Source organism: Herpailurus yagouaroundi, unplaced genomic scaffold (assembly GCF_014898765.1).
Source record: "Herpailurus yagouaroundi ecotype Mexico unplaced genomic scaffold, PumYag 180, whole genome shotgun sequence".
NCBI classification, from domain to species: Eukaryota; Metazoa; Chordata; class Mammalia; order Carnivora; family Felidae; genus Herpailurus; species Herpailurus yagouaroundi.
Window position 1 is genome coordinate 3,711,758 of NW_024412411.1, and position 25,982 is coordinate 3,737,739.

General features: G+C 37.0%; 1 protein-coding gene across 7 annotated transcripts in view; it reads right to left on the bottom strand.

Moving 5' to 3' along the window:
• The window catches only part of C2CD3 (C2 domain containing 3 centriole elongation regulator), a 148,274-nt gene that overhangs the window by 95,011 nt on the left and 27,281 nt on the right, over window positions 1–25,982 (bottom strand). For 4 of the 7 annotated variants that reach the window (XM_040489302.1, XM_040489296.1, XM_040489301.1 and 1 more), the window contains 8 exons: window positions 23,089–23,221; window positions 22,493–22,669; window positions 14,776–14,923; window positions 10,955–11,103; window positions 9,714–9,920; window positions 8,972–9,084; window positions 3,072–3,190; window positions 749–871 (listed from right to left, as the gene is read on the bottom strand). In XM_040489302.1, coding sequence (XP_040345236.1) covers window positions 749–871; window positions 3,072–3,190; window positions 8,972–9,084; window positions 9,714–9,920; window positions 10,955–11,103; window positions 14,776–14,923; window positions 22,493–22,669; window positions 23,089–23,221 — 1,169 coding nt within the window. The remainder of the gene's footprint in view (window positions 1–748; window positions 872–3,071; window positions 3,191–8,971; window positions 9,085–9,713; window positions 9,921–10,954; window positions 11,104–14,775; window positions 14,924–22,492; window positions 22,670–23,088; window positions 23,222–25,982) is intronic. The other 3 variants (XM_040489298.1, XM_040489297.1, XM_040489300.1) reach the window with 3 other exon arrangements.

The following is a 25,982-nucleotide window of genomic DNA, read 5'->3' on the forward strand; positions in this document are numbered from 1 at the left end:
GTGAGGTGATACCTGAGTGTGGTTTTGATTTGTATTTCCCTGATGAGGAGCGACATTGAGCATCTTTCCATGTGCCTGTTGGCCATCCAGATGTCTTCTTTAGAGAAGTGTCTATTCATGTTTTCTGCCCATTTCTTCGCTGGATTATTTGTTTTTCGGGTGTGGAGTTTGGTGAGCTCTTTATAGATTTTGGATACTAGCCCGTTGTCCTATATGTCATTTGCAAATATCTTTTCCCATTCCGTTGGTTGCCTTTTAGTTTTGTTGGTTGTTTCCTTTGCTGTGCAGAAGCTTTTTATCTTCATAAGGTCCCAGTAATTCACTTTTGCTTTTAATTCCCTTGTCTTTGGGGATGTGTCGAGTAAGAGATTGCTACGGCTGAGGTCAGAGAGGTCTTTTCCTGCTTTCTCCTCTAAGGTTTTGATGGTTTCCTGTCTCACATTCAGGTCCTTTATCCATTTTGAGTTTATTTTTGTGAATGGTGTGAGAAAGTGGTCTAGTTTCATTCTTCTGCATGTTGCTGTCCAGTTCTCCCAGCACTATTTATTAAAAAGACTGTCTTTTTTCCATTGGATGGTTCTTTCCTGCTTTGTCAAAAATTAGTTGGCCCTACGTTTGTGGGTCTACTTCTGGTCTGGTGCCCTATTTTAACAAAAGTGCAAGAGGAGAGGCCCTGATTTTCTTATTCATGCTAGCCAGTGATGGATGCTCTGTAAATACCTGACTACCTGAATGTATATCTATGTACCTTAAGGGGGCCAAGTGGAGTCTGACCATTTTCCTGTCGCACTGGAAGATGGTTACTGAAAGAAAGCAACTCAGACTGAATGACACTTCGTAAAGGCATTGATGCAGATCCAATGACTTCTGGCTGAGAGAAGGAAAGAAAAAATTCAGGTTAACTAAAGACAAGCCACGGGAGATTTTAACTGAAGTGACAACATAGGACAGCTTAGAAGAGAACCCATGCTTTATGAAGTAAATAGCTTAACTATTTGGCAAAGGCAACTTTAAGTGGGAATCTATATTCTGTCATATTTTGGTCCCCATTCTGGGTTTTATTACTTCTCCCTGGAAGATTATAGAGAGTTTCATAAGTCACCAAGAGTTTGGAAGATTATTTTTTTTAAGAGTTAATGCTTTACAAAAAGTTTTCAACTTCACTAATAAAAATAAAAAAATAAAATTTAGATGATACAAATTTTTGCCATTAAGCTAGTAAAATTACAAAACTTAATATATCTCATGCTATCAAGGTTATGGAAAAACAGAGGCTATCGTATGTGTGAAGCTGGGAATACAAACTGGCAACATACTTCTGGACTGCAAATTTGGCAATAAAAATATTCACTCCTTTTTTTTTAAAGTTTATTTATTTACTTATTTTGGGGGGAGGGAGGAGCAGAGAGAGAGGGAGAGAGAGAACCCCAAGCAGGCTCTGCACTGTCAGCTCAGAGACTAATGTGGGGCTCAATCTCATGAACTGGGAGATCGTGACCTGAGCCAAAATCAAAAGTCAGACATGCTCAACCGACTGAACCACTCAGGTGCCCCTTAAAAATTTACTCTTTTGGGGTGCCTGGGTGGCTAAGTCAGTTAAGTGTCTGACTTCAGCTCAGGTCATGATCTCACGGTTCGTGGGTTCAAGCCCCGCATCAGGCTCTGTGGTGACAGCTCACAGCCCAGGGCCTGTTTCAGATTCTGTGTCTCCCTCTCTCTCTGCCCCTCCCCCACTCGCTCTCTGTCTCCCTCTGTCTCAAAAATAAGCATTAAAAAAAAAAATTAAAAAATATACTCTTTAGCTTAGTAATTGCTTCTGGGAATTTATACTAAAGAAATAAGAAACACATAAAAAACTTACACACAAATATATCTTAAATATTTAAATGTCTTAAAAATTAACAATTAGAACTAGAGGTCCAATAATCAGGAATTATTAATTATAGACCATACTGCTACAATGCAATAATATGTAGCCATTAAAATGATGTTTACAAAAAGTCTGAAATAATATGACCAATATCTGTTTTGATGCTTGGTAAAATAGGGTATTAAGTTATATATAGTAAATCTTCAAATATTTATAAAGATAATGTTAAACTTTTTAAAAAGTAGGATAAACGCTGTATACAAAGTTATCCTAATACTGCCAAAGATTTACACATGTATTGTATTCATTTGGAAAAAGCAAAGGGAAAACAAATATTAACAATAGTTATTTCTTGGCGATGGGATTATAGACAATTTTTGCTTTTCAAAAATATTTTTTCAAGTTCTCTGCAAAACACATGTATAATTCTCTTATTAGAAAGAAGTCATTAGCTAGATGATTCAATGTAAATATACTGAAATGTTTACAGAGGTTGTCTTGAGGTTGTAGAATTATCTTGTATTATTTATATCCTCTGAAAAAACAAAAAAACCTCAAGCTATATTCCTCATGCGATCCATACCAAAGAAGAGGTCAAAGATTAAAAAGGCTACTGTTTAACAAAAAACTGTTCATGACATAGTTTATTGATTTATGTTGTGCCAACTGCAAGTGCATTTGATAAACTTGGAATAAGCTGGTCAAAACTGCTATCCACATTGTATTTTCTTGGATCTCTACATATTCTGCCTGGAAATAGGAAATAGAGTCTTAAATTAAGGCTAATAACCTATATCAATCTAAGTAGTCACCTCTCTGTAAGCAGGGAATACAGTAAAAAGGTTAAGAACTTAGGATCTGAAGTCAGAAAACTTGAGATGGAGTTCTGCCTGGCTTTGTCTTTTATTAGCTTGTGTGATCTTAGACAAGTTACTAAACTTCACTAAATCTCAGTTTGTCTGTAAAATAAAGATAATAATGTACCTAATTCACAGAGTTGTAATGATTAAATTTGATAGTGTGTTCGTGTAGTGCTTTTAGCATATCTGACTTATAACAAATAGTAAACAGAAATTAGAAATAAGTTATTAGTGCCGTTTGAGCCTGGAGAAATTCCTAGTTTAGGTAGGAATATAATTTTAAGTATGCTCTAATTCCTTAGTATAAATGGTAAGGCAAAGGTTAAAAAGACTTGAGATACCTTTTTCTGTGGGGTTTTCTTTGTGTAAATTTGGAAAGTGAGGTTGGAATTCCACCAGTGTTCTATCATTGGGCCACCAAACTGTACTGGAAACACAGATCGCTGCTGGAATTTCACCACTGTAAGGAGAATCAAACACATAAGCACATGTCAGGCTACCAACTAGAGCCATCATCAATCCATGCTTTGACACCACCCACCCACCTCCTTTTTGATCTAAAATCTCTAGAAATCTAGTCCGTGTAATTTCCTAAAGGTGTTAGTGTTATAGGGATTTAAGGAGCAGATACAAAGAGAAAACCCTAGGTATGACACATGGAAGATAAGCAGTGCTATGTTGCTCTAGTTTTGCTATGAGAAATTCATGTCAAGCACATGAGCACAGGATGCGAAAAAAAGAGATCTTCACTGGGTGTAAGGTAATATGGTTTATTGTTTTTAAAAGACAAGTTGGTAAGCAGTATAACAAAAGAAGGGGGTGGGCTGGAGGTGGGACAATGAGGGATAAATGAAGAGAACTGAATCAAAAAGTGTAACAACAAAAATGAGTTTAGTTTCTGGCTGAAGACTAGGGGAGGGGACTCCTACTATCATATTCACACAGGGTGCCAGGTACTGATGTTACTTGGCAGTGTTGTTAGGCAGGGTAAAGCTGTCTCTTAGATGGAAGGGAAGGGGTTTCTGCTGTAATAACAAGTGTAAATGGGATAATGTAGTATTTGAGTTTGTGCTCACTGCTATGGGGCTTTAACAGATTTAAAAAAAAAAAAAGGAATCTGGGATTAGAATCAAAGAATGTAAGTTCCAGCTCCAGTTCTGTTACTTGCTAGTGACCACCTCAACCACAATTTACCACCTGTAAAATGATCTTCCTGTTCATTCACTTCTATACTCTTAAAATGGATGTGGAAAACCTTCACAAGGCCCAGTTACAGAGAGACTTGCTACCTCTGGTATTCATTCAAACTGCTCATTTTGGTCTACTGATCAATTTTATTCATCTTTGCCATCATTTTTTTAACTTTATTTTTTCTATGTTCTTAAAAACTTTTTAAAAATAAAACGTTTATTTTTTAACATTTATTTATTATTTAGAAACAGAAAGAGGCAGAGCATGAGCATGGGAGGAACAGAGAGAAGGGGGAGACACAGAATCTGAATTAGGCTCCAGGCTCTGAGCTGTCAGCACAGAGCCCGATGTGGGGCTCAAACTCACAAACCAAGAGATCACGACCTGAGCCGAAGTCAGAGGATTAACTGACTGAGCCACCCAGATGCCCCAAGAAAAAAAATTTTTTTTAAGTTATTTATTTTGAGAGAGAGTGCACACATGTGCGAGTTGGGGAGGGGAAGAGAGACAGAATCCCAAGCAGGCTCAGCACTGTCAGCACAGATCTCAGCACTATGATCCTAAGCCAAAATAAAAAGTCAGATGCTTGACCAACTGAGCCACTCAGGCGTCCCTCATCTTTGCCATCTTAATTCTTGACTCTGTATACTTCTCTTGGTACTCATAAACAGGATCTGGGTCTTCTAATCTGGATCCACACAGGAACTGTAAACAAAAGGTCTGGACCCAGGAAACCCACACCCAAGAGACCAGTTTCCCCGATTTTCCTACCAGGAGAAGGGAAGTAAGACAACACCCATAGCTCATCAGTGTGCTGAAAGGACTGAGGTAATAGATGAAAAAGCACTGTGGATACCAAAAAGTCTTTTTTGTACAAACAAAATTGTAGATTTTTCCTCACCATCTAGGTACATTTTTAGCACTATATTATCTTAACTGTTTCTAAAGCTTGTGTCTTTGTTTTCACCACCATAAAAAGCGAGTTAGGTAACAATGGAAAAAGAAATCACGTAAATAAATTGCTAAACAATGTCCCAGAGAAGTTATTTTTTAAGAGCTGGAAGGGTGGAAAATAAGAGTTGGAAGGTTATCTTGAAAATACCTAGTCCAATCCATGTTACTGTTAAGAGAGGCCCACAAATGAAAAAAGTGATTTGCCTAAGGTCATACGATTAGTGTGTGGTATAAACAGAACTAGAATTCTGTCTTCTAATTCCTGGCTTGATGCTTATTCCACACTTCCAATATGATCTTTTACAGAAGGACATGGGGAAAACTCAACTACCGGCCAACAATAATGATACTAATAATTGAAAAGCAATACAGACTAAGAGCACAGAGCTTGGAATACAGAATGTTCTAGGTTCAAATTCTAGTTCACCAATAAGCCAGTTGTATGATCTTAGACAAGATACTTGATTGTTGTTGTGTGTTTGTGTTTTAATTTATGAGTGAGACAGTCATAAAGGACTGAGTTTTGTTTTGTTTTGTTTTTTTTTATGAAAATCAGTTAAATGGTTAATGTATATAAAACACTGAGTTGAATTCTTGGCATGTAGTTTAGTGCCCCGTAAACGTGAGCTACTATTTGTTACATACTATTTTAGAGATTAATGCTTTTCTATTCATTATCCCATTTGACTGTCTATCAATCCCTTGTGTCCTTGCTTTGCAGGTACTACATTAACTGAAACTCATGTGCCCTTGCTGTATCTCAATTTTATAGATGGGGAAACTGAGGCTCAGAGAAATTTTAAGAAAATCACCAGATGTGACACAGGTAGATGGAGATAGAAGCGAAGACCTGAGAAAATGATCCAACATTTTTCTCTGCATATAGGGGTTTGATAAGTTTTAAGCATATTAAAGCTCCTCAAACATACTTTCAACCAGCAGGATCAATTAGGCATTCCTGAATGCTCTGAACAAACCTCCATAACAGCTTCTGTTGCTGTCAATAATTTAAGCGTTCAGCCAGAAGTAAACATATGAAAAATTTTAAATGCCCTAATTCTTCCTTTAAGGTGATGGGGAAAGTAACACCAACACATCCTAGTAAAAATATATTAAATTACTTTAAGTGCTGTTTTTAAGAGTTAAATAAGTATTTTTAATGTTTGTGCTGGATATACTCACATCAAATGAGAAATGATGCATGTACAAAATTATTCTACTGAGGTACCATTTTTAACAGTAAGATTGAAATAACTTAAATATTGATATATTAATCAAGACATGTTTATTTTTTTATGTTTATTTATTTTTGAGAGAGTGCAAATGGGGGAGGTACAGAGAGAGAGATGGGACAAAGGATCCAAAGTGAGATCTGCGCTGACAGCAGAGAGCCTGATACAGGGCTCAAACCCACGAACCATGAGGTTATGACCTGAGCTGAAGTTGGATGCTCAAGTGACTGAGCCACCCAGGTACCTCACAATAAAGGGTGTTTAAATTATGGCATATGCATACAATGGAATATTATGACTCAGAAAGGACTAATGAAAAAATTACTAAGATACACTGTTAAAGACAAGGTGCAGAACAATGCATATAGTATGCTAATACTTGGGTAAAAATAGGGCGAGAAAGGATAAACATATTTGCTTACATATGCATAAAATATCTTAGTAATAATATAAAATTTACAACACTGCCTACAAAGATTTTGAACCAAGTAAATGGATTATATCTAGTTAAAATAATAAATAGGGGCACCTGGATGGCTTAGCCAGTTAAGTGTCTGAATCTCAATTTCAGTTTAGGTCATTATCTCATGATTCTTGAGTTCAAGCCCATGTTGGGCTCTGTGCTGACAGCCTGGAGCCTGCTTGGGGTTCGTTCGTTATCTCTCTCTCTCTCTCTCCCTCTCTCCCTCTCTCTCTGCCCCTCCCCTGCTCATGCTATCTTTCTCTTTCAAAATAAATAAATAAACATTAAAAATAAATAAATGAAACAAAATAAAAATTTAAAAATCCAATGTTACCATGCCATATAGGAAAGTCACTTGAATGTATAGGAGAATTAGGATCATATCTCTTACTTCTCAAATTAGCTCCCAGAGAAAGAATTCCACACTGATGAACAGTTCATGGATTAAATTGAATAACCAAGGCAAAGATATTCACAAAATCTGTTAGAAAGTTATATAACTTTGGATGACAGGAACATAAATGTTTAGTATAGTACCCTTTTAAGCCTTTTACCTTTTTGTAAAAATACTTAAAATAGAAAAAAAAAAAGACAATACCAAAAGTGCACACAACAAAAGAAAAACTAAACTGGACTACAGCAAAATTTAAAACTTTTGTGCTATAAGTGATACTTTTTAGAAAGTGAAAGGACAGCCTGTTAATGGGAGAAGATATTTGAAAATCATAGCTCTCATAAGGGTCCTATATCCAGAATGTATAAAGAATTCTTACAACCCAGTAACAAAAACTTAAAAATGGCCAAAGGACTGCAACATTTCTCCAAGATATACAAATGGACAGTAAACACATGAAAACATACTCAACATCATTAATCATAGGGTAATACAAATCAAAACCCCAGGCAAGGGCACCTGGGTGGCTCAGTCAGTTAAGTGTCTGACTCTTGATTTCAGCTCAGGTCATGTTCTCACAGTTCGTGGGATTGTGCCCTGCGTTGGGCTCTGTGTTGACAGCACAGAGTCTGCTTAGGATTCTCTCTCTCTCTCTCTCTCTCTCTCTCTCTCTCAATAAGTTTTTTTTTTTTAATTAAAAAACCAACCAACCAAACAAACAAACCAAAACCCCACAGTGAGATAGTACTTCATAATCCCTAAAATGGTTAAAATAAAAAATAATGAAAGACAACAAGTTTTGGGGAAGATGTGGAGAACTAGAGCCCTCCACACATAGTTGCTGAGAATGTAAAATGGTGGAGCAGCTGTTGAAAACTGGCAGTTCTTCAAAAAGTTAAAACATACAGTTATCATATGACTCAGCAATTCCACTGTTAGGTATACACCCAAGGGAAATGAAAGCGTATGTCTACACAAAAACATGTACACTAATGTTCATAAGCATTATCCACAATAGCCAAAAAAGCAGAAACAACCCAAATGCCCATCAGCTGATGAATGGATAAACAAATGTGGTATAGCCATACAAGTAAATATTATATAGCCATAAAAAGGAGCAAAGTACTGAAACATGCCATAACATAGAGCAAATTTGAAAATATCATGGTAAGTCAAAGAAGCCAGTTACAAAAATCACATATTGTATGATTCCATTTATATGAAATGCCCAGAGTAAAATCATAGACAAAAAATAGATTAGGGGTTGCTTAGTGCAGGTGTGGGTGGAGACAGGAAAATGAGGAATGAATGCTAATGAGTAAGGAATTTCTTTTGAAGTGATGAAAATGTTCTAAATTAGATCATGATGATTACACAACACTTCGAATATAATAAAAATGATTGAATTCTTCAGTGGGTTCAATGAACACTTCAAATAGTTAAACTGTATAGTATGTGATTGTATCTTGATAAAGCTGCTTTAAAAAGAAGAATAAAAGAGGGGTGCTTGGGTGGCTCAGTCAGTTAAGCATCCAACTTTGGCTCAGGTCATGATCTTGTGGTTCACGGGTTTGAGCCCTGTGTCAGGCTCTGTGCTGACAGCTCGGAGCCTGGAGCCTGCTTCTGATTCTGTGTCTTCCTCTCTCTCTGCCTCTCCCCTGTTTGCACTCTGTCTGTCTCTCTCTCCCTCAAAAATAAATAAACATTAAAAAAAATTTTTTTTAATAAAAAATAGAAGAAAAATGGCAATAGTTGAACAAACATGCTCTAAGCATCAGGAGTTCTGCATTCTAGTCTCAGGTATGTTACTGACTTCCTGACTTGAATCAGAAGAGTCCTAGCACCTCTAGGCCAGTTTTCTCACTTATAAAATAAAGGAATTAGAGTAGATTCATCTCAAAATACTTTCTAAGATTTTACGGTACTATAAAAGTCAGATGAGTATTTAGGGATTGAAAAATTCTTCCACAGCCAAAATGTCTAAGGAGCAGAAAACCAGTCTCTTACTTCCATCTCTAATTTTACTGGAGGCAAGTCGAACGACCTCAGTGATCAAAGCTGTTTTTCCCAATCCACCTTTAGAAAAGCCCACAGGAAAGTGATATTCCACAAAGAAGGTGCTAAAAATCAAAACCAAAAAAGGTGATTAAAACATAAACCAAATAACAAACGTATTTACTGTCTGATCAATCCTACATATCTTTCAAGGTCCTATTTTCAGCACCTCAGATCCTCAGAGGCCCTATCTCTTCTCTTCAAAGCCTTCAACTAGTCCTTTCAGGCAGAACTTCCTGTGCTCCCATAGTTTGTGCTCTCTCTCTCTCTATTACTGACACATAATTGATGTATAACATTGTATTAGTTTCAGGCATATAGCATAATGATTTGACTTTTGTATATGTTGGAAAATGATCACCACAGTAAGTCTACAAATTTTCTACAGCACTTTAAATATAACACACCTATTTTGGCTCCTATATTCCTGTGTTATATAGATAGCCATTTAAATGTGTTTCTTTTCTGACTATAAAGTATGTAACAACAGAGTCAGGGTCTTAGTTGCCTTTATTCTCATGCTCACCTAATATCATGCCCAAAACCTAGTGAGGAATTTGTTATATTTTTGTTGACTGAATGATTCATATGAAAGCACTTTATAAATCATAAAATGTTATACAATTATTTATCATTATCATCAGATACACTTTGCAGAAATGTCAAATTTAGCTCTTCCATATTAGAGACGTACCGCTTTGTTGTTGCTGTCACGTTAGGTGGTCTCCCAGAAAAGCTTTTTTTGCCAGAGGTCATCTGAGGACTATCTGGAGGGACCTTCATTGTTTCGATGATAATTCTGACGGAATGTGTTCTACCCAAAAGGGCCAGTCTATCCACACTTAGTGTCATCACTCGGGCATCTTCTGGAGTTTCTGATATCTGCTGTTCAACCAAATTTCTGCAAGGAGTTAATATAGACAGTGAAACAGATAGTCCGAGGCCCAACATGAAATAATCTAGTTTGATAGGCAAGAAAATGAAAGAAGAAGGGCAGCAAGTATCTTAATTCACAAGTTATTGAGGATTGAGAAATGACTTCAATCACCAGAATTCTGGTCCTAATCCACAGTGAAAGAAATTTCAAAAAATGTTAAAAAACATTCTTGTAATCCGGGCACCTGGGTGGCTCAGTTGGTTGAGCATCCGACTTCAGCTCAGGTCATGATCTCCCAGTTTGTGAGTTTGAGCCCCACATCAGGCTCGCTGCTGTTAGCACAGAGCCTGCTTCAGATCCTGTCCCCTACTCTCTCTGCCCCTCTCCTGCTCACATTCTCTCTCTCAAAAAACAAAAACAAAAAAACATTCTTATAACCTAAAGGCTTGTCTCCACACAAGTATAAAAACTGATGTGACAGAATTAGATTTTCTACAAGGAATACAGACATTACTTCAGGTACCCACTACTTTAACATAACTACTATCATCACTTTAATGTACTCCTTTTCATTTTTCTTTACATATATTTTCCACATAAATGTAGTGTAGCACACATTTAACCCAGAATTCTGCTTTCTCCCTTACCCATTTTACTGTATCCATCTTTTCATATTATTACACTTAAAAAAATTTTTCTTTTGAGAGAGAGAGAGAGAGAGAGAGCGAGAGAGCACAAGCAGTGAGAGGGCAGAGAGAGAGAAAGAGAGAATCCCAAGCAGACTCCACACTCAGCATGGAGCCCTATGTGGGCTCGAGCCCACGACCCTGGGATCATGATCTGAGCCAAAATCAAGAGTGGGACACTCAACTGACTGAGCCACCTAGGCTCCCATATATTATTACACTTTTAAGGATGGTAATACTTAATGAATTATTGTAACTCACTTAACCAATATGATAGTGTTGGGGAAATACAAGTCACTTACTTTAAGACATCTTGTGAAAATAATCTGACTTTGATTTTGCCTCTAGATAAACATTAATGAAGAGGCTCACCTATTTTTCTTCCCCGCTGCCCTCTTTTTCAACTTATCATTTGACTCCAGAACCTTGGGAGATATGGCAAGAGCTTCTGACTGGTTCATTTTTCTAGAAGAGACAATATCGTCTTCACTGAAGAAATCACTGATGCTGGTATCCGATTTCTATGGGGGAGAAGAAGCAAAAAGAGAGGCACTAAAAAAAAAAAACTGGTAATGAAAACATTTCTCTAAAAGTAATCAAAATCTTCTCTGCACATATGTAAGTCTTTTAAAGAGATAACGAATGCCAGGGAGATAATCCCACATTTCTCTTGGTATTTAAAAATAACCTACAAGTTCAGTTCAAAGAAAATAAATGAAAACAGATTCTTCTTTCAAATTCTCAATAATACCATTACTTATTTACTGCCGACTATGCATCTAGTACCAAAGGCAGATTCCAAAGCCTGTATTTCTACCACAATTTGAGGCAAAATGGTACAATGTCATGTACCTATATGAATGCAAAGACTCAATCTTTTTTCACCACTCCATACTACTAGTAATTCATTCTACTCTTAATCTTGCTAAGATGAACTGTTTATTATATCACAAATTCTATTAATGGAGGAACCAGTTGCTAAGCCCCCTGTAATTAAATTTTATTTGGAGAAAAAGGAGCTACCACAATTTACTCATCAGCTCTATCATAAAATGCAAAATAAAGAGAGAAGACAATTTAAATTTAAAAAAAATTAAAAAAAATCCAAATTAACAAAAATTTTTTTTTGTTAATATAAATGCAGAATAGATCCAATGTCATTTTAAGTTTATCACCTCCACCTCACTTTTTTCAGCATCTCAGGGTGTATATTGTATTGACCTGTGACAAGGGTAACAATAGTTAAATAAGCATGATAAGAATGTCCTTCAAGAAAAAAGAACAACTTTTTCAAGAGGAAATTACAAAGCTTTTTATTCTTAGGTTTTTCTTTATTAAGTGCCAGCTTTTAAAAATGGTTATAGACAAGACATTCAAAATTTAAAAGTGTCTAACAGCCTGAAGGAAAAGAGAGTAAATATAAACTAGATTGTTTAAAAACTAAGAATTTTAGGAACCAAAAACACAGGTGAATAATGCTGAATTCTAAGCTGTGGATATTATTCACTATTAAGACCATCAAACCTGGGGAAGGACATGAGCATTCTTACTCCTTTGTTTTTCCACTGCATTACTGGTTCACTCCTTTCCATCAACAAATCTTTTCTAAATTATTTTGTTCAAATAGCATGGGGATTACTTAGTGCCATTCATGCACTTATTTATTCACTAAGTACTGAGTACTCAAAATTCATCAAGCTTTTGTGTACTGGTAATACAAAAAAAAAATGCAGGTATGTTCTTGCTCATGAAGAACTGTCTCATATAACACGGGCTGTGATAGAGGTATGTGCAAGATCCTGTGGACATTCAGGTAATAAATTTTGTGTGGGGAAATCTAGGATGGTTTCTTCAGAGAGGTGATCAGTTATTTTCAAAGAATAAAGAGAAGTAACCAGATGTGTAGAAGCATTTCAACATTCAAAGGAGAAGGATCAGTATGAGCAAGAAATAGAGATAAAAAAAAAAAAAAAGCTAGAATGTCTGAGGAGTGATGAGACAATCAGTGTGACTACAGGGTAAAGGGCAAAAGTGGGAAATGAGGTTAGGGAGGTAAGTCAAGATCAGATAATAATGCCATGCTTATGGCTTATGAGATGATGTGGTCTAGTGGGAAAAATACAGGCTTTTCCCCAGATAGACCAGGGTAAGAATTCCATTTCTGTCACTTAATTACTAGTAATTAACATCTCTAAGCGTTTATATCATGATAGGTAAAAGACAACACTATCTTATAGGGCTAGTAAAAGAAATAATGAATTTAAAACATTTGGCACAGTACTCAAAAATAATAGATAACTTGTAACTTCCCCACCACATCAAAAATGTATAATAAAGGGGTGCCTGGGTGGCTCAGCTGGCTAAGCATCCGACTCTTGATTTTGGTTCAGGTCATGATCTTGCAGTTTGTGAGTTCCTGCCTCAAGTTGGGCTCTGTGCTGAGCATGGAGCCTGCTAGGGATTCTCTCTCTCTCTCTCTCTCTCTCTCTCTCTCTCTCTCCCTCTCCCTCTCCCTCTCCCTCTCCCTCTCTCTCTGCCCCTCCCCCCCTTGCTCTCTGTATCTTTCTCAAAATAAATTTTAAAAAATAAATAAGCCTTAAAAAATGTGTAATAAAGATAAATTCCCTTTCCTTCTTATCCCGTAAGTAACATAGCATCAGTGATGATTTTTAATATAAAAAGTCATGAAATCCTAATAACTTATAATGCCTTTGAAATCCATCTCTTCCTTTCCAGCCCCATTGCTGCCACTCTCTTTCAAGCTCTCCCTCTAATACACACCTCCAATAACCCAATGGTTTCCAGTCTGTGGTTTCCTGTTCGCTTCCACGTATTCTCCCCCAAGTTAGCTCCCTACATTAACATTACTAAACCACCATCTTGATCATGTCATTTCCTCACCTGACATTCAAAGGCTGTCACAGAAAGCAATAGGCTAGCCTGCGTTATTGATGATGGCTTTCCCACAAAATTTCTCATCAATTCAAATTAGATCCCTTGCAATGCACAAATTTCTTCTCTAGACAGGTCATTCTTTCTATTCCCATTTCATATCTTTTCTCTACTTCTCTAGACACTATTTTGCAAGTCTCAGTTAAAACCCCCTAATCCGCATAATGTCCTTTCCTGAGAATCTCATGTTAAAGTTCTCCCTGTTTCCTCTGACCTTGGTAACTCTTGTCTTACCACTGAGCTGATATAAACTACCTTCTATTTTCAGTTATATTTGACCTGGAGAAAAGAACAATCAGGAGTATGACAGCAATCTTCATAAATATAAATGTTTACTTATGGAACAGGGATTGGACTTATTACATATAGACTCTAAAAGAGGGCACATCAATGAATAGAACATATAGCTTGATATAACAAAGAACTTTGAAAATGCTAGAACTACCTGGAAAAGAGAATGTCTTATCTTTTTTTAAAATATTTATTTATTTTTGAGAGAGACAGAGCATACGTGGGGGAGGGGCAGAGAGGGAGGGAGACACAGAATCCAAAGCAGGCTCCAGATTCTGAGCTGTCAGCACAGAGCCCGATATGAGGCTCAAACCCACGATCCATGAGACCATGACCTGAGGTGAAGTCAGATGCTTAACTGAGCCACCAGGCGCCCTGAGAATGTCATGTCTTAAGGGTCAGTAGAGGTATTTGACACCTGTGAGTAGAAGTGTTTCTGGAATATTTTGAAAAGATACCAGTTGAGGTTGGTTTTGAGGGTATGCCTGCATTAGCTCTTCCGTAGAAGAGGTCTAAGGAAGCCACATACTAAAACCATAGGCTTTGAACTCGGGTAAACTTGAATTTTAACCTTGGCTCTAACATGTGTCCTTGGACAAAATTCTTAAATCTGGTTGATTTTTTTTTTTTTTTAAGTAGGTTCCATGGGGCTTGAGATCAAGAGCTGGATGCATAACTGACGGAGCCACCCAGGGCACCCCCATCTTTTTTTTTTTTAACTAAGCCCTATACCCAACGCGGGGCTTGAACTCACAGCTCTGAGATCAAGAGTCGCATGCTCTACCAACTAAGCCAGCCAGTTGCCCCTAAATTCTTAACTTTACTAGGCCTGTCTCCTCATCTGTAAAATGAGATATGTAAAATGGATAGCTTTCTGTCTGGCAACATGCCTGCACCTAATAATATTATACTCATGTTCAATTCCCAAAGCAGCAGGTTTAATGACTTACAGGTACCGTGTAAAATAAGCTCTCCAAGAGACTCTGGTCATACTGAGGGTCATTCAGCTCACTGCTACAATACACATCACTCCCAGGAGATGGGGAATCTGGAGGAGAGCCTAGCCCATTCCAGTAATGACCTTGGGATAATTCAGCACTGTAGAGATAAGAAAAACAAAGCAGAAGAACTTTAAAAGAAGCTTCAGTTGAACTGTATTTTTTTAATTAAAAACTTTTAAGTTTTAAACATAGAAGAAATGTGTTAAGCAGAAGACTCACATTAAACAGAAGGACTATCTGATAAGTATTTTCATATTGTATTCCCCCTCCTCTGGGATGATAACAGCTAGTATTTAAAAAATACACTACTGACACTGATTGTGATCTCATTTATTTAACAAACATTTTTCTGGGCATCTATTATGTGCCAGGCAAGGTGTTTGTTAGGTCTTGAATGATACAGAGATGGCTAACTAACTTGCTGTATATTCTTGCACTGCTTATGACCTAACAGGGAGAAGAAGGTAAAGAATCAACTATAATTTAATGAGTTAAATGCTTATGCTGTTTTTGTGAAGAATTCATCAACAAGCCTTTTTTCATTAAGCAAAAATATGTGTATTTTGGGTTAATTATGCAAGATTAATTCTATGTGTGATATAGAAATAAGTAAAACAGAAACCCTACTTACAAAAAGTTTGTAAATTAATAAGAAATATAAGCATACAAGTATGTATATATTTCATTTGTTTTTGTTTCTCGTATAGTAACTAGCACTGAATGAACATCTGTAAATGGATTTATTGAATTTACTTAAAAAAATTTTTTTAACGTTTATTTATTTTTTAGAGAGATAGAGTGTGAGTGGAGGAGGGGAAGAGAGAGAGGGAGCCAGAATCGGAAGCAGGCTCCAGGCTCTGAGCTATTAGCACAGAGCCCAATGCAGGGCTCGAACTTACAAACTGTGGGGTCATGACCTGAGCCAAAGTCGGACGCTCAACTGACTGAGCCACGCAGGTAATGAACCGGTTATTAATAATAAAAGCAATAATATTTAGTAAATACTTAATATGTACCAGGTAACATGCTAAGCATTTGATTTATTATTAATTCTTTCAACTTTGCTTCCCATTCATGTTAGTTGCTACAATTTTACCCCTCCCTCCTTTTTTTTAAGTTTATTTCAGTCATCTCTACACTCAAAATGGGCCTCAAACTGAAGACCCCAACACCAAGATTCAAATGCTCTTCCAACTGAGCTAGACAGGTGCCCCAACCTCTTCTTTAATTTCCAAAAAAAAAAAAAAAAAAAAAAAAAACAAAAAAACCCCACCAAACTAGCACATAATTACTACCTTCAAGTTAGATCATTTTCCTATAGTTCTTGGAACAAACAGATGCTCAATAGATATCTGCTCCTTTCCTCACCTTTTTTTAATCTACAGCAGGGTTTCTCAAACTTAGCACTACTGATATGATGGGTCAGATAATTCTTGGTCATCGGGAGCTGTTCTGTGCATTTTGGATCCCTGAACTTTACTCACCATATCTCTGTAGTACTCCCCCAGTTTTGATAATCCAAAATGTGTCCAGACATCACCAAATGTCTCATGGGGCTGGAAGTAGGGGAGAATAGCTCCCCAGTTGAGAACCACTGATCTATAGTAATCTAATAATCTCTCTCAAAGGTGAGAACTTCCTAACTGCCAAAACCCAACTAACAACTTCCCAATCCACATGGCTTCTCTGTAGCACCAGAACACTGTTCCTTTTTGAAGTTCTACTTTTTGGTATCTTACATAGCAATCATTTACTGAGGTTCCCATCACTCAGTTACTTGCTTTTTTCCCTCCTGCATCACACACCATTAAAGTTAAGATCTCCACTGTTTAGAATGCAGTCCTCTCCTTTTAATACTTTTTTACAATTAACATTTCTTTGAATGTATTCTACTGTCTATGACCCATTAAACAGGCATGTTGGAGTGGTGAGAAGGCATCTTTTGTTTCTGATCTTACAGGAAAAGCATTCAGTGTTTCATTATTAACTATGATGTTGGCTGTGGGCTTGTTGTTCACGGCCTTTGTTATATTGACGTACCTTGCTTCTATGCCCAGTTTGTTGAGAGGTTTCATCATGAATGGGTGTTGAATGTTGTCAAATGCTCTTTCTGCATTTACTGGGATGATCATATGATTTTCACTTTCATTTTGTTAATACGGCATACCATATTTATTGATCTATGGATGTTGAACCATCCCCGTATCCCTGGAACAAATTCCACTTGATTATGCTGTATAATCCTTTTAATGTACTGTTGGATTCAATTTGCTATTTTGTCGAGAATTTTTGCAACTGTTCATCAGGGATATAAACCTATACTTTTATTTTCTTGTAGTACCCTTGTCTGGCTTTAGTATCAGAGTACTGCTAGCCTTGTAAAATGAGTTTGGATGTGCTCCCTCCTCTTCTGTGTTTTGGTAGAGTTTGAGAAGGATTGGTACTAGCTCTTTAAATATTTGGTAGAATTCATTAATGGGGCCATCTGGTTCTGGACATTTTTTTTCTTGGGAGGTTTTGGTTTACTCTAAGGTTAGATTTTGTTAATCTCCTTACTGGAATCAGTCTGTTCAAGTTTTCTGTTTCTTTATGATTCAGATTTGGTAGGTTGCATATTTCCAGAAATGTATCCATTTTTTTTTCAAATTTTTATTTAAATTCGTTAGTTAACATATAGTGTAATATTGGTTTCAGGAGTAGAATTTAGTCATTCATGGGGCCCTGGGTGGCTCAGTCGGTTAAGGGTCTGATTTCAGCTCAGATCATGATCTTGTGGTTCGAGCCCCGCGTCAGGCTCTGTGCTGACAGCTCAGAGCCTGGAGCTTGCTTCAGATTTTGTGTCTCCCTCTCTCTCTCTGCATCCCCCTCCGCGCCCCCTCATGCTCTGTCTCTCAAAAATGAATAAAAACATTAAAAAAAAAAAAGAATTTAGTGATTCATCACATATAACACCCAGTTCTCATCATAACAAGTACCTTTATTTTTTAAAAAATATTGTTTAATGCTTATTTATTTTTGAGAGAGACAGAGCATGAGAGCAGGGGAGGGGCAGACAGAGAGGGAGAAATAGGATCCAAAGCAGACTCCAGACTCTTGAGTTGTCAGCACAGACTCTGACGTGGGGCTCGAACCCACAAACCACAAGACCATGACCTGAACTGAAGTCGGACATTTTATTAACTGAATGAGCTACCCAGGCACAAGTGCCCTCCTTAATTAATACCCATAACCTGGAATTTACCCATTTCTTGTAGATCTTCCAATTTGTTGGCATATCGTTTTCATGGTAGTCTCTTATGATTGTATTTCTGTGTCATCAGTCATAAGGAATCATAAGGCATCAGTCTGCTACCAGTTCATGTATTCAAAAGCCCCCAGCTCTTAGTTTCATTGATCTTTTATATTGCCTTAGTAGTCTATTTCATATTCTACTCTGATCTTTGTTTGCTTCCCTCTGCTAACTTTGGGCTTAGATTGTTTTTTCTCTAGTTTTTTGAGGTATAAATTTAGTTATTTTATTTGAGACCTTTCTCATTTTTTATTTTATTTTTTAAAGTTTATTTATTTTGAAAGAGAGACAGAGAGAGTGCATGAATGCATTAATAGGGAAGAGGCAGAGAGAGTGGGAGAAAGTCCCAAGCAAGCTTGGGATTGATCTCATGAACATGAGACTCAGGGCTTCATCTCAAGAAGCATGAGATCATGACCCAATCTGAAATCAAGAGTGAGAGACTCAACCGAATGAGCCACCCAGCCACCCTACTTTGTTTTTTAATGTACATGTTTATACAATAAACTTTCCTCTTAGATCTGCTTGTGTTTCCAATTTCCTGTCTCAAGTTACTTTGATTTCCCTTTTGATTTCTTTGACTCACTGGTTGTTCAGGAGCCTGTCATTTAAATTCCACATATTTGTAAATTTTCTAGTTTTCTTCTTGAGATTTTTAGTTTCATACTATTGTGGTCAGAAAAGAATGCCTGATATTTTCATCTCTTTAAATATATTAAGAACTGTTCTGTGGCCCCATATATGATCACAGATAATGTTCCATGTGTGCTTGAAAAAAGTATGTATTTTGCAGCTGTTAGATGGAATGTTCTATATATGTGTATTAGTTCCATCTGGTCTGTGTCATTTAAGTCCAGTATTTCCTTATTGGTTTTCTGTCTGAATGATCTATCCATTGTGGAACATGTGGTATTAAAGTTCTCTGCTATTATTGTATTGCTGTTATTTATCCCTTCAGATTTACTCATATTTGCTTTACATATTGTTTCTTCATTTTCCTTGACTTCTTGTACTGAATTCTGTATATTACACAAAACAGTCACCTGCCTTTCCTACCCATTTCAATGGTATTTTCTCATTCATACAATATGTAGGAATTGCTCAGTCTCTGGATCTCTTTCAGAGGGAACTGCTCTGTGCGTAGCTTTACATTCAATGTGTCCATGGGAGAACAGGAGTTCAGAAGCCTCCTATGTCACCATCTTGGTCAATTCTCCAGAGTAGCTGATGTCATTCCAATTCTGATACTGTTTATATGACCTTTCTTTTTTTCTTTCTAGAAGTTTTTAAGATCGTCTCCTTTTACCCAGTATTTTGAAAATTCATGATTGTATATCTTGATGTGTCTTTTTTCAGACCTTATGCTAGATTCTTTTAAAAAAAAGTTTCATTTAGACATAATTCACATAACATATAATTCATTCATTTAAAGTGAGAAGTTCAGTAGTTTTTAGTATATTTACAGATATGAACCATCACCACACGTTAAAAATATTTTCATCACCTCAAAGAGAAACTATGTATCCATTAGCTATTATGACTTACCCCCCCATCATACCCAGCCCTAAAAAGCCCCTGAATCTACTTTTTGTTTCTCCAGATTTGTCTATTTTGTATGTTTCATATAAATGGACTCATAAAATATGTTCTCTTTTGTGACAACCTTCTTTCATTCAGCATGTTTTCAAGGTTCATCTAAGCTACAGTATGTTATCGGTACCTTATTCCATTTTCTGGTCAAATAATATTACAATTTATGAATACCCCACTTTTTTCTTCCCTATGTATCATCTCATGAACATTTTTAACTATTATGAATAATGCTGCTATGCAAATTCATGTACATGTTTTTGCATGGACTTATGTTTTCATTTCCCTTGGGTGTATACCTAGGAGCTGAATTGCTGGGTCAATGGTAACTCTACACGTTAACAGTTTGAGGAAGTGATTATTTTCCAAAGTAGCTATACCATTTTACACTGCTGTAAGCAGTGTATGAGGGTTCCCAATTCTCCACATCCTCACCAACACTGACTATCTGACTTTTTGATTCTAGCCATCCCAGAGCATATGAATGGTATCTCACTGTGATTTTGATATGCATTTCTCTGACAACTAATGGTGTTGGCATCTTTTCTTGTGTATATTAGCCATTTCACCATCTTCTGGATGAAATTTCTATTAAGATCCTTTGCTCATATTTAAAAAAGTGTTGTTTAATGTTTGTTTATTTTTGCGAGAGAGAGACAGACAGACAGAGAGAGAGAAAGAGACCGACTGTGAGTCAAGGAGGGGCAGAGAGAGAGGGAGACACAGAAACTGAAGCAGGCTCCAGGCTCTGAGGTGTCAGAACAGAGCCTGACTCAGGGCTCGAAGCCATGGACTGTGAGATCATGACCTGAGCTGAAGTTGGATGCTTAACTTACTGAACCACCCAGGCACCCTGGGGAGGTGGGGGGGGGGGGGTCATATTTTTAACTGAATGATTTGCCCTTTAATTATTAAGTTGTATGAGTTCTTTATATATTCTAGATATAAGTCCTTTATCAGATTTGAAAATATTTTCTCCATTTTGTCATCTTTTCACTTTCTTAATAATGTTCTTTGAAGCACACTTTTATTTTTCATTAAGTCTGATTTATCTATTTTTTTGTTGCTTGATTTTGATGTCATATTGAAGAAACCTTTTCTGAATCCAAGGTCATAAAGATTTACCTCAATTTTTGTTAAGACCTTTATAGTTTTAGCTCTTCCATTTAGCTATTTCATCTATTTTGAGATTTTTTAAAAAAAATATGGCTTGAGATAAAGGTCCAACTTCATTTTTTGGCATGTGGCTAGCCAGTTGTCCCAGTAGCATTTGTTGAAAAGAATATTTCCCACTGACTGAACATCCTGTTGAGTATTAGCTGACCATAAACCCAGGTTTATTTCTAAACTCATTTTTATTCCCTTGATTTATATATCTGCCCTAATGTCAGTACCAAACTGATTTGATTACTACTTCTTTGCACTAAGTTTTAAAATGAGAAGTAGTGTGAATCCTCCCACTTTTTTCTTTTTCAAGACTGTTTTCGCTATTCTGGGTCCCCTGCAATTTCATAGGAAGTTGAGAATCAGGTTGTCAATTTCTACAAAGAAGTCAACTGAAATTCTGAGAAAGACTGCACTGAATCATGAACATGGGAATTTTTTCCACTTATTTAAATTTTTTAAAACTTTTTTTGATAATGTTTTGCAGTTTTCAGAGTTTATGTTTTGCACTTCTCTTGTTAAATTTATTCGTAAGTATTTTATTCTTATCAATGTTATTATAAATGGAATTGTTTCCTAATTTCATTTTTGGATTGTTCATTACAAGGACAGAAGTACGACTGATTTTGTATATTGATCTTATATTCTGCAATCTTCCTGATTTTATTTTTTTAGTGGATTCTTTAGGATTTTGTACAGATCAGATCGTGTCATCTGTGAATAGAGATAGTTTTACTTCTTCCTTTCCAATTTGTATCCCTTTTACTTTTTTCATGCCTAATTACGTTGGCCACATAGGTAATAAGAGGCACAATAAGACCCTGAATTAAGCTGTATCTGTTCAAAATCTGAGTTCTGAGGGGTGCCTAGGTGGTTCAGTTGGCTGAGTGTCCAACTTCAGCTCAGGTCATGATCTTGCGGTTTATGGGTTTGAGCCCCGTGTCAGGCACTGTGCTGACAGCTTGGAGCCTGGAACCTGTTTTGGATTCTGTGTCTTCCTCTCTCTCTCTGCCATTCCCCGCTTGTGCTCTCTCTTATTCTTTACCAAAAATAAACATTAAAAATATATATATAAATAGAAAAATAAAATCTGAGTTTTGAAAATTATACCCTAACAGTGGTATTGGGGAGAGAACTGGGAGATAACAATAGAAAGGTGGAAGACCATTCTGTAAGTGAAGCTAAGAATAAAAGGCTAAAGACTGGATTTTTACTTAGTAGGTAATAAGTAGTGATTTTTATTTAGTATGCAAATAATCAAGAGATTGACTGGAAGTCAATTGACTAAGGAAGTGTTGCTTTCAGAAGATAAATCTGTTAACAATCTACACAATGAATTGAAGGAAGAATTTATTTAAAAAAAAAATTTTTTTTTTAACGTTTATTTATTTTTGAGAGAGAGAGAGAGACAAAGCATGAATGGGGGAGGGTCAGAGAGAGGGAGACACAGAATCTGAAACAGGGTCCAGGCTCTGAGCTGTCAGCACAGAGCCCGACGCGGGGCTCGAACCCATGGACCGCGAGATCATGACCTGAGCCGAAGTCGGCCGCCCAATCGACTGAGCCACCCAGGTGCCCCGAAGGAAGAATTTAAAAGGAAGAAAGATAGTTAAAAGCCCTTACCTGCCCAAGAGCAGCTGTATGGCTCTGGTGTCAGCTTTTGTGTCATGTTTCCAAAATGTACTCTTAGTTGGAGGGAGGAGGTGATCTTCTATGTGGTCTTTAAATTGGTTCTTAGACAAGGCTTTGATTCTATGGTATGGAAAAGTACTTTCTGAGTGGCTAACATAGAGGAGAAATCTAAATCAGAATTAACTGAGCTAAGAGATAGTACATAGAGATGGTTCAATATATAAAATTGAACACACTTTAGACTTAACTACCTTAAATATATATAAAACTTCACAATTTACAAAACCCTTTTCTACCTTAGAATGTAATTTGATTCCTGTCAGAGAAGGAGAAAGTATCCCCATTATACATATAAGCATGCCAGTTTATAGGGAGAAAAGAATTTATCCATTTACATAAATTAGCAAATGCCAGTGCTAGGTCTAGATGTTGAGTGTCTTAACTCCTTATTTAGGCTTCCTTTCCACCACATTAAGAATTATTTGCTGAGCATTTCTAAGATTATTTAGTCTATAACTTAACAAAAACACACATTAGCAGCAATTAAGAAATGAACTGTTAAGAATCATGTTTACCCTGTAACTTACTGTGTTGAGGCTCTGAGGAAATCTTCCTTCATGGGAGGATGAACTTCATCCAACAACATGCTAGTATCTGGGCTCGATTTCATTGCAGAAATCACCATGGCATTACGCAGTTTATTGCCTTGTTCTAACAGAGCTGAAGAGGGCAAAAGCAGAACATGGAAAATCTAAAATCCAATAGTAATACTTGCAATATTCGGCATCTCTCCTTCTATGACCAGACTTAACCTAGTATATTGTAATGGTTTACCCCACTAGCTTGAGAATTGTCTGCCTTCCCCACCAGCTTGAGAATTTCTTGAGGATACTCCCTTTACAAGAAATGTTTACTGAGCTGTTACGGGGACTGTTTCAGATGCTGGCATTACAGCAGTAAATGAAGTCTATTCTGGAGGGAGGTCAGTGTGTCTAGGGTCATTATAAGGTGGTGGGTCATTATATGAATGCATGGACTCTTCCAACTGGTATTTGTACACAATAAAGTTAATAATGTTTACATATTATTTTTGTATCTAGATATCTTACTGAATTCTATTATTTATAATAATGTCACTATTATCCAAAAACCAAACACTAACTACACCAGCTAAAATTTATAAGCCATAGTGATAATCTATTCCAAATTTATACTTTACGAATGAAGAAAAGAATGCCAAAAAATTCCCATGACTTGTCTAAGATCATACAACAGGTTAATAGAAAAGTCAAGATGAGGGGCGCCTGGGTGACTCAGTCGGTTAAGCGTCCGACTTCAGCTCAGGTCACGATCTCACGGTCCACGAGTTCGAGCCCCGCGTCGGGCTCTGGGCTGATGGCTCAGAGCCTGGAGCCTGCTTCCGATTCTGTGTCTCCCTCTCTCTCTGCCCCTCCCCCGTTCATGCTGTGTCTCTCTGTCTCAAAAATAAATAAACGTTAAAAAAAAAAATTAAAAAAAAAAAAAGTCAAGATGAAGGCTTCAGAGTTTCTGATAAGAAAAATTTACCTGGGGCGCCTGGGTGGCGCAGTCGGTTAAGCGTCCGACTTCAGCCAGGTCACGATCTCGCGGTCCGGGAGTTCGAGCCCCACGTCAGGCTCTGGGCTGATGGCTCAGAGCCTGGAGCCTGTTTCCGATTCTGTGCCTCCCTCGCTCTCTGCCCCTCCCCCGTTCATGCTCTGTCTCTCTCTGTCCCAAAAATAAATAAACGATGAAAAAAAAAAAAGAAAAATTTACCTAAGTGGGGCGCCTGGTGGCTCAGTCGGTTAAGTACCTGACTTCAGCTCAGGTCATGATTGTGTGGTTTGTGAGTTTGAGACCCACATTGGGCTGTCTGCTGTCAGCACAGATTCTGGTTCAGATCCTCCACCCCTCCCCCACTCACACCATCTCTCTCAAAAATAAAATAAACATAAAAAAAAAAAAGAAAAACCTACCTAAGTAAATTTACTATCCTTAGGCAACAACAACAATAATAGCAATGATAATTTACTGAACTCTTAACCATGTGCTGGGCACTACTCTACATATATTATATATTAACTCATTTAATCCTCCTAAGAATTCTCTGAGATAGGTACTATTATTTTCTTCATTTTACAGATGAAGAAAATTGAGGCACAGAAGATAAGTAACTTGCCCAAGTTATACACACAGTATAACCAGTATGACTTCACATCCTATGATTTTTATTTTTTATTATTTTTTTAAGATTTTATGTTTTTAAATAATCTCCACACCCAACATGGTGCTCAGACTCAGAACCCTGGGATCAAGAGTTGCACACTCCACCAACTGAGCTGGACAGGCGCGCCAAAATCCTATGATTTTAATTACTATACTAGATATGACCCTACTTTACTCCTTAGACATCTTTTTAAAGCTTAGGACCAGTGGCATTATTCCAAGGAACAGTGGAAAGTATTATTTTCTTGAGGTTCCAGAGTTGCTTTGGAGGTTAACTGAGACTAGACACCAAGTGCCCATCTCTCTTAGTCTAGAGTTTTAAAGCTTCCAAAAAGAAAGAAGATATGGTAGTCGGGCCAAGGGGGGGAAAACAAGATCCATAAACATCTAACATTTGTTAGTATAAAGAATTCAAAATATAGCTTAAAAAGTAAAAAAACAAAACAAAACCCAAAATATCGTATGTTCAATGAAAACACAACTAAACTAAAAGAAAATAAAGATCGACCATTCAGAATTCTAAGATAATTCCTCCCAGGATTCCCAACTCTGGTGTACACATATCTTCTCTCTGATTCAAACATTCATCTAAGTGCCGTGAAGAGATTTTGTAATTATGTTCCAAATCAGTCAACCTTAAGATAGAGAGATCTTCTTGGTTGCCCAAACCTTTTTTTTTTTTGTCTTGTTTATTTATTTTTGAGAGAGAAAGAGACAGAGCACAAGCAGGGGAGAGGCAGAGGGAAAGGGAGACACAGAATCTGAAGCAGGCTCCAGGTTCTGAGCTGTCAGCACAGAGTCCAACGTGGGGCTCAAACCTACAAGCCGAGAGATCATGACCTGGGCCAAAGTCAGATGCTCAACTGACTGAGTCACCCAGGAGCCCCTGCTCAAACCTTTTAAAAGCAGAGTTTTCCCTGCCTTTTTGTAGGTTATGATGTCCGAGATTTGAAGCAGGAGAAAGACTTAACGTATCCTTGCTGACTTTAAGGTGGAGGGAGCCAAAGGTCAAGAAATGTAGGCAGCCTCTAATATGCCCATTAATGTCACTACCCAGGAATACTTACCGTTAATATTGTGATATATTTCTTATAGTTTTTAAAATTATGTATACACACAGACGTATTTATATATTTCCTCTTTTGTAAACATACGTATACTGTTTTGAAATTGGTTTTCACTTAATATACATTAACATTTTTAATGTAAACAATGGTAGCACAATAATTGTTCAGTA